The following is a 9,791-nucleotide window of genomic DNA, read 5'->3' as shown; positions in this document are numbered from 1 at the left end:
CCAATTGTGTACATGGCAATAATATATGTTATGGCCCGATAGAGAGAATGCAGTTACTGTGTTCGTCCTATTACTACAAATGTTGGCCCGGCAATGATCTTGTCGCGGGGACCATAATGCAAACTCCATTTCCTGCACTTGCGCCTGATAAATTGGAAGTGGTACTAGTACGAATAATCAACAATTCGATCGAAGCTCTAAAGACAAATTCAACCGGTTCCCCTCAAAGAAATGGAATAGTATCTCCCCCGATCGAACCTTTGACGAACCAATCAACTCAAAATAATCAACCACAGTATCTTTTCTTCTAGAAACTTGGTTTAATTAGCCCAATGATATGCTCTGATTAGTTTAGTCTGCTGGCTTCCGATTGTATTTCTGTTCCTTAATTAATAAAGCTCCGAGATGATTCACCAAAAAAAACTATTTATATGCTAACGTGACGGTTAGTCGAAAAAGTATCCAGCTAGCCGCCACCTTTTAACAAGTCTGGGCATAGAGTAACCGCATTGTCAGGCCTTCCTGAAGGATCTTCGAAATGGTTGACCATGGATAAATTAGTCAATCTGGCTATCCAGGACACCTGGTGTTTGTACCTTACAATTAACCTATTTTTTAGAATAATATATATACTAGTTAATCTTATATGCAACATATATATGGTCGTGGCGCCGTGCAATTGGGCGAGCACACATGCTTGCGTCTGCGATGACGATTTCGAATTTAGTCAACTGATTGATACTCGTCGAACTTTACAGTGCATAATCCAGTTTAAAAATAGCTTTGCGATGCTCGGTAAATAATTCATTCAATTTATTCTACAGGTGTACCAGATTCGTATCTGGGGTAGTCTCAAACGATCATGATTCTGGACTCGGACAAAACCACAAAAGAAAACTACTATAGTCAAACCTCAGAATGATGATTGGACAAAAGAGTTTTCTGGTGGTCTTGGTGCATGCCATGGTGTTGCTTTTATTCCATCTTGGTTACTGGTGGTTGCTTTATTCTATCTTCAGAACAGATCCAACCCTCAGGTTCTGGATTTATAGCAGCCGGTGACCATGTTCTGCAAGTTCGCCGGGTAATTTGCAATAGGAAATCCCATGTTCGTAACATGCTCTTCTTTGGAAGAAAAAATGGGGTACACGTTGGTCCACTACATGGCACGAAGCAAGCATGTCCGTGCATTCACAAATGTTCGAGGGAGTGCTGGGTATTCCTCTAGCAAAAAGCTACTCCTTCCTTTTCACAAATATAAGATATCCTAACTTTTTTAAATTAGATGTATGTAAACATGTTTTAGTATGTCTATTCACTCATTTCAATCTGTAAGTAGTTCATATTGAAATATTCAAAACATATTATATTTATAGAGGGAGTAAATGACAAGTTTGGAGAAAACTCATAATGCCTTGCTCTGTATTAGGGGTTGGGACCGTTCCACTTCTTAAAATTTAGCTTTGATCTTAAAAACGCAAGCCAAACGGGATAGATCAACAATGTGCCGCTAAAAAAAGCTGGAATCTAGGGTACAACTCCCTGCTTTTCATGAAATTCTTCAAGGGGTTCCAAAAACTCTAGTTTGAAAAGTCCTTGTGAAGTTGGGGCAAAATTATCCATCACTGCCACTGGTAAGTGGATACCCCTTCGTTTTCTACCCAATTTGCAAACTGACAATAGACATTTCCCACCATTTTTTATCATTCTTAAAGTTGTAGCTAGCTGTAAGCATTAGTAGAAAAACGACCTTATGTTCACCTCGGTAGTCCCCGTTCGTTTACGCTCCGGAACTAATGTGACGTGGTGGGCCTTTGATCCCGGGTCATGACGAACTGGCACTAGGGGGGGGGGAGGGAGGGAGGGGGGGGGGGGCTTTGGTCCCCACCCTTTAGTGCTGGTTGGTGAACCGGGACTTCTCTATGGTGGAGCTGCAACTCCTGAACTGCTCTAACGGGGCTGGTTTTGATGGGGTGGAGTAGTCATAAACATGTCCTGGAAGCATTTTTTTTGTGTTGACTCTCTTATTATTATTTTGGAAAACAGAGAAGAAAAAAATCCAGCCTCTTCAGCAGCTGATGCACACGGCCTTTTATTATTGCAGAGTGTCAACATCCAAATAGTGTGAAAACAAAAGGCATAAAAAATACATACAAGGATAGCCTATAACAAACTGAAAGAAAGATCATAAAATACTCTCACGCTTCAGTAATCCGGACCACCGTGCAAAAGTTGGACATATCCCCAGCAACCGATCCCTATTGGTTGCATCTAAAATTCATGAACTCGCACACCCCCGCACGTTGGAGATAGGATCACGAGCGGATCCAGTTGGTAGTTCTGTAGATAGCCTAAAAAATAAAAAGGAAGCTCTCATGATGTTAATTAAAAACACAACCATTTCTATAGTTACTTATAGCTCATACTCTCACTCGGATTTTAGCCTTAAGTTTGGGATGGATCGCTGTCAACCAATTCTCGAGCATATTCATGGCTAATCTTATCCACTTGTGATAAGAATTAAACCGAGCATTTCTACAGTTACATATAGCTCATACTCTCACTTTCACTCGGACTTTGACAACTGAGCACTAGCTGCATGGTCGGAGTGAATTGAGAGGTTGTTTGAATTGTGACTATCTTTGCCATATATTGGGGCTGTTTGGTTTCCAGCGACACCTTACCACACTTTGCCACGCCTAACCTTAGGCAAGTTCGACCAAGTTATGTAGGTGTTTGGTTCTAGCCACACCTAAGGTAAGGACACTTGCCTTAGTTGAGTTGCTCAAATTGTTAGCCACACTTTGACTTGTCTAAGGGAATCTTGCCACACTTTTTGTGTCTATAACATGTGGGGTTCACTGCTCATAAAAAAATCTTTGCTTTAGATGTGGCTAGAACCAAATACCTACATAACTTGGTCAAACTTGCCTAAAGTTAGGCGTGGCAAAGTGTGACAAGGTGTGGCTGGGAACCAAACAGCCCCTGAATACATGGCTAATCTTACTCACTTGTGATAAGAATTAAACTATTTGAAGCTGAAATTTCCAGAACCATTTCAGTTTAGGAAAAAACACATCATTTTTTGGGTATGGTGGCAACAACTCTGCAACCTTTTTCACCCGAGTTTTTTGTTTTTGTTTTGCGCCATCTCTAGCCACCTTGCACACAAATTTTTGATCAACTCACTAGCTCACCGCACTTGCTAGTAGCCACTGAACAGATAAGCTAAACCCCCCAACAAGAAAAAGAACAAATGGATACAGATAAGCAAAAGGACGAATGTTTGGATGCTCTTTCCAACGGTGAGACCTCTCCCAATGCATTGGTGTCAAGGTGGGATGCTAAGTGCATTAAAATGCTTAACAACTAATGCCCCCAATGCATTGGTGCTTAGGTTTTGTAGTTAAGCCTCCTCTATTTAATTGTTTAGTAATAAAACTCCTTCATGTATTGGTTGGTAGTCTTTTTGCCTAGGTTCACGTGCTTAGCATTGGTTTTTATTGAGGTCACCATAATGCTCTCTCTCTTCTTTAATTGCTTTGCCACATCATTTTTCTGTCTATATGGCATCCTTAGCACCTGTACATCGTGGAGCACTGGGAAGGAGCTAAAAGGCACGACACAGTACGTAGCACTGGGCCGGATATATATGCATGCGGCCATGCAGTAGCATGTTGCCCAGCAGCATGCATATCTCAGATATCTGAGCCGTGAGTGATGGTCGAGTCACAATTACAACACGTGCTATAGCTAGGCAATTCGGAATCATCGTAGGCAGGAACCAGGCAAAGTGGTCGTGCTTTTGGGCCGTTTTTTCTCTGTACGTGTTGTGGCCGGATTTGCTGCCCAACTCTAGCCCTGCTTTCTTCCACTGTAGAGTGTACTAATTTGCATGTCTGTCTGCTCAGTGGCCTTTCCTTTTTCCCATTGCGCACGTGTGCGACTTTGATCCGAATCCCCGGGCGGCAAACGTCTCGTCCTTGTCCCGACACCTGCACATATAGCTGAGCTTTGCTGTCAGCCGCTGGGCATTCTCACCGTCGATGAGCACGGCCGTCGATGAGCTGGGTCATGGGTCGTCAACTCATCCATGGAGAACCGACCGAGAAGTGACAGGTCACTACTTTTTCACTGTAGCCCATGCGTGGCTAGTCGTTATCTACAGTGGAAAGTTAGATTGAACATGCGTGTCAGATCAGTTGGTTCGGAGTAAGTGGCCGGCCAATGTTCCAACTTCCAAGTGCAGCTGTTTCATCCATTTCTCTTGAACAGATATGTGATGTGCAAGTGCCCATGGCTGGCGTGACGGAATACCGACGTCGTCACGTCCGCTTCCAACTTGAAGCGCCCATGCGTGTCAGATCAGTACATGTTTATATTCGGTGATATCTCAAGTAATATTCCAGATGTGAAGCTCGGTACATTTCGTACCATGCTTGCATGCATGCATGCATGCATGGAAAGCGCATAAATATGCATGATGCGGTGCTCGAGATTAGTTCAGCACTCAGTTGTACGTAAGACGACGTCGGTTTTTAGAAAGAATGTGATACATAGGAACAAGATGCCAATATAATCAGCATACTATATGCGTAGCATATCGTCCATTAATCTCGATTGGGGTACACATATCATAAAGGACATACTACACGAACCGGCATGCAGTTTAGCCACACGTACACATGTCATATGTAGGGGCTAGCGCTCATACATGCATGAGTTATTGTCATCAGATAAATTATACACGCTGAAAGACGCGGCTAATTAGTTAACTATTATTTATTTCCAGTTCCAGGGACGGCTTGGCCCTTGAAGCCCTCCAGCTGCGCCTTGCCCCTGGGCCCGTTCTTCCTTATGTACACCCTGTACTCGTCGAAGGTCATCGGCGGGTAGAGGGGCGGCCGGTCCGGCGTCACCAGCTCCGGCGCCGGCGCTATCGGGACGTCGCCCTTGGGGTTGTAGAAGAGCGCGAGGGAGATGCGCTCCTCCTTGGCGTTCACGATCACCCGGTGCTCCACGCTCGTGTACACTGAGTTGCTCAATATCTGCAAAATTAGTGAGCATATATAAGTGACTCTCGTACAGCTGCTAGCTTGTTGACGCCATGCATGGAGCGTTCATGGCTTGTGCACATGGAATGTCTATGCCGATGAATTAATTGTCCGTGCCGTGCATGTGCGCTCTTGTTGTTGGGTACATGGCTCGTGGTGTGACTGTGATCCACCGGCCAGAACATGCATGAGTGTATGTCTGAGGGATGTACGTAGTTGCTTCGGAAGACAAAAGTACGTATGCAGTGCCGTAATGGAGTGATCACAATAATCGGCGTATTTTATGGCCGGCCGGCCACCGTCCATGCATGTGGCGCGCGAGCTCTCATGCCGGCTAGTCCGAGTCAACTCCAGGAACGGCTTATTTAACTGCTGACCGTGTGGCTAAGAGATCCGTCCGATCGGCTTTGCTTCTCGAAGCCGAACGGCACATGGATACATGATTGCATGCATGCACATGCACGATAACTGGACGTACGATGAGTATATACCTGGATCTGGTCGCCGACGTTGACGATGAAGGCGTCGTCGCGGACGGGCTGCACGGTGACCCACTCGCCGTCGGCGCGGCGGACCTGCAGGCCGCGGACGTGCTCGTCGGCGAGGAGCACGGTGAGGACGCCCGGGTCGGAGTGCGCCGAGAGGCCGAGCGTGAGGTCCGGCTGCGGGCACCGCGGGTAGTAGTTGGCGCGCAGGCACGCGCCGCACTCCGCCCCGCCGAACGCCTCCTGGAACCTCGCCTCCTCCAGCCCCAGGCTCGCCGACAGCACCTTCATCAGCACCTCGCACAGCCTCGTCACCTCCCGCCCATACTCCTCCGACACCTCTCTGAAATACAATTGCACATGCATATAAGTACGTTTAGTGACAAACAATTCATGATCGAATGTAAAAGTCTTAGCATGTGTACGTAGTACTGTCTTTTTTCTAGCTAAAAGACGAAAATGACATTCTGTTAACTTGTATTGTACAGTCTTTGAAGTGCGTACAGACAAAACAGTGACTCGGCACGTGTGGAATTGTCATTTTTTAGGTCAACCGGGTACGTCCGTCTGTTGCTATGCTTAGCTGTCAAGCTTGGAATAGTAGTCGTTACACTCTTGCCGGCCGGCCCTGACGCTTTTGCATGAAAGAACCTTTCGCCTACTTTCCGTCCCATGCACGTGTAGAATTTCATATATATATATATATATATATATATATATATATATATATATATATATATATATATATTGTTACTATTTATCATCCAGGGTGCAGAATAAGTTATTTTTCACCCGAGGTAATCTTATGATCATTCTATAATTAAATTATGTTTGAAATTCAAATAGTTACATTCCTATTGATTCACTACGTAAAATTTAACATAAAAAATAAAAATATAAGTTATAAGACAAGAAAATTTGCAGTCTATGTGTATTTTATACTATGTTTTTACCTTTGTAATTCTACATAACATAAAATATTTTTTACAGCGATTATATATTATCTTACGGTCTCTTTTTGCGTCAGAAATACGACAAAACTTACGGAACGTAAAATTACGGTGCATTGATGGTAAAATAGAGGGGGGTGAAGAATAACTATTCCTCACCCAGGGTGACGAATAGCGTGATATATATATATATATATATATATATATATATGTTGACAAAGGTGCACGAAATGAATCCCCTTTTGTGGACACCATGTTTTTTAAGTAACAATGGCTATTACGTCTACCGTCTAATTGAACCGCGATCAATACATGTTTTTTTCGCGTCTACATCGACTGCAATCAGTACATACTTACGTATCAATGTACTGCTTCCAAAATCTGATCATAAGTTTTTTGTGGAGATTGAGTTAGAAATATTTGGACATGGCAGGTGGTATGTCACTCCAGCTCATATACATATTCTATTTGTTGGTTATATATTGTTCTCCCTAGCCCAGTGCATGGTAGGGGTGTTGTGATATGTTCATGTTGATTGCCCTTCAATTCTCTCCAGGAACGAATTCTGGTACTCCTTCCGATCTATATTAGTTGCCACGGATTTAGGATAATTTCAGCAAAAAATTATACTAATTAAAGTTGCGACAATTAATATGGATCAAAGGAGGTATTTTTATATGCATGCGTAGTGTGAATGCTATTTTTTAACCCATCTCTCAACCAATAGATAACCATATAGGTTCCGAGAATTTCCAAGCGCGCCTTCTGAACCGTGACGGAGGGAGTACTACTAGACGTTAGACTTAATTAAATTCCCCGTCATGGCAGGCTTATAACTAATTTCAAGGGAGATTAAATCACTACAAAAAAGTTATATTTTTGTCCTTTTAGAATTTACCACTTTGAACTTGAAAACACAACTCTGGCCACTATTTTGTATTCGACTATAATTGTTAAAATCCAACTAAGCCGTGTTTCACGAAAGTGTAGTGATTTAAGTCCAATTTACGCATATTAAGTACAAGATACTGACAGCCAAAGTTCTTAAATTTTGAATTAGTCAAGTTTAGACCTCGCAAAAAAAGGAATTAGTCAAGTTTGGGAGCTGCAATGTTTGTACAACGGTGTTTGTCAAATTTCTAGCTAGTAGGATCAATGGTCGCCGTGTAATTACTTCTCAGCTGTCGAGCGAGGGCACCATAAATGCAGATCAATCAGCACATGCGCAAGTAGTAGCCACTAGCCACTAGCCAGGAAGAATCGTGTGGAAAATCAAAAGGCGGGGATCATCGGGATTCGGGAACATACTTGCAGATGGCGGGGTTGGTCGGCCAGTACTTATCCGGGCTCTTGGCGGCCTCCGGCGCGAGGTGGAGGAAGTAGTAGTCCCCCCAGTCGAGGGGCCCGCCCTTCTGGACGCCGACGCGGCTGCCGTACCCCTCGTACGTCCGCGGCTGGTTCGCGTACTGCTGCTTGGCCGAGATGGGCAGCCGGAAGAAGCCGCGCCAGGCCTCCCGCACCGCGCGCATCAGCTCCGGCGCCACCCCGTGGTTCACCACCTGGAAGAACCCCCAGTCCCGGCACGCCGCCGCCACGGCCTCGGTGATCAGGCCGTCGATGCGGCCCTCGCCGGCCGCGAGCAGCTCGCCGAGGTCGATGACCGGAATGCTGTCGTCGGAGGGCTCGCGGAGGACGTTGTCGCCGCCGGCGGCCAGGTGCTGCTGCGCCGGGCGGTCGCGCGGCGGCTTGACGTAGCAGCCCGGGATGGCGGCCAGGCCGCTCTCCGCGACCGCCTGCACGCGCACAATCGGCTCCGGCCACTCCTGCATGCAGTCCGCCATCGCTGCGTGACACCTGCCTATGGAACAGTGAAAGAGTGAGTAAAAGTGGGCACAGAAAAAGGCAACCCGACGGCTATGCAGTATGCACACGCACACCGGCTGCCGGCCCGAGCCGCGTCTCGGCACATGCACGCAAAGCAGACGAACACGACGGGAACATAGCTAGCTAGCCAATTAAACGAGGAGAGGAGAGGAGACGGATGGAAGAATTAAACGGCCGGGGACAAAGCACGAGCACTGCTCATGGGAATGCTACGGATGGCCGACGACGTCTCGTGGCTGGCCGATCTCGATCCTGCATGGCAGCGATGGCGAGAGGAAGGCATGGGCAGCCACTAGCTAGCTTGATGGTTCATGGCGCTACAGCCATTACACACGGTGATCGACTAGCAGGAGGACACGAGCTACCCCACACGGGATCGAGAAGCTGGGAAAGGTACGTACGATCGACGAGCTGGACCGGAGACAGTTAAGCCGCGATCGAGTGTTGTGCTCGAGCTTGGACGAACTGCTGGGACTGTGGAATGTGCGCCTCGGCTGCTTAACTCTTCGCTGAGCCGGTGCTCGACGGGGGTATATATAGGACAGGGGAGAGAGAGATAGAGAGATTAAAGCCCGGCCGGATCAGCCGCAAGCTCTTGCGGTTTGTTTAATTTGTCTTTTCCATGGAGGAACGGCGCCTCAGCCGATCTGATGTGGGTGGCCGGCCGGCCGCAGCGCGGGCGAGGCAGGGGCCCAGACCCAGACCGGAGCGGCGGGAGGGAGAAACGTGGTTTTTGTGGGGGAATTGGGGATTCGTTCGCCGTCGAGCGAGATGGGGGCCGCCAAGCTCGATGGCGACCGGCCGGCCGGGAGAGGAACAACGCAGCTGGCGATACCGCGCTGCAAGCTAGGCTCCCGCTCCATCGGATCAAACTTGATTAAATGTTGTTCAACTCACGGCAGCAGTCGCACGAACGGGCCAAACAATTTGTGCCGCCACGTTTTGAGATTTGACATGACGAAGTCAAAGCGTACAGTGACTACTTAGTAGCACCCCATTAACAAAAATAGATGAAATGATATCGTTGAATTTTTTGAGATTGGTCGTATGATCAAAATCAAAATAGTACCACTAATTTTATTATTATTATTATTATTATTATTATTATTATTATTATTACTATTACTACTACTACTACTTGAACGGGGCATAATCCATTTTCGTTAGCTGGATAACGGAAATACAACGCTGATCCAAGGGATCTTCAGGAGACAGGCAAGGGGAAAACGAGTTCAACGCATCGTCGGGAAACTCACTGAGGGTGCTTGCAATCGAAACACCGACTGCAGGACGAAAATTCGACGACTATCACAAAAAACTTTTACCTAACAGAAGCCTAAGAGCATCTCCAACAGGCGTCCAAAAAGAGCTCCGCGCATTAAAAGTTTAGTTTTTTGGGCGCCGGGCAGTTCCAGCAG

The 9,791-nt window shown here is 46.4% G+C and overlaps 1 protein-coding gene across 2 annotated transcripts; it reads right to left on the bottom strand.

Moving 5' to 3' along the window:
* Positions 1–4,568: 4,568 nt before the first annotated feature.
* Positions 4,569–9,065, bottom strand: LOC125545201 (jasmonate-induced oxygenase 2-like). Of its 2 annotated transcripts, none has more exons than XM_048709085.1 (4): positions 8,775–9,065; positions 7,798–8,347; positions 5,546–5,882; positions 4,569–5,048 (listed from the first exon to the last, which is right to left on the bottom strand). In XM_048709085.1, exons 2-4 carry the CDS (start codon positions 8,328–8,330, stop codon positions 4,779–4,781), a joined length of 1,140 nt encoding a protein of 379 aa, XP_048565042.1. In that variant the 5' UTR covers positions 8,331–8,347; positions 8,775–9,065; the 3' UTR covers positions 4,569–4,778. The 2 variants fall into 2 exon arrangements, with proteins under 2 accessions (XP_048565042.1, XP_048565041.1); XM_048709084.1 differs by having other exon boundaries at positions 7,798–8,343; positions 8,775–9,063.
* Between the last annotated feature and the right edge of the window lie 726 nt (positions 9,066–9,791).

This window comes from Triticum urartu, chromosome 3, assembly GCF_003073215.2.
Source record: "Triticum urartu cultivar G1812 chromosome 3, Tu2.1, whole genome shotgun sequence".
Lineage (NCBI taxonomy): Eukaryota > Viridiplantae > Streptophyta > Magnoliopsida > Poales > Poaceae > Triticum > Triticum urartu.
Note: the sequence above shows the minus strand (reverse complement) of the source record. Positions and strands in the feature narration are given on the sequence as shown.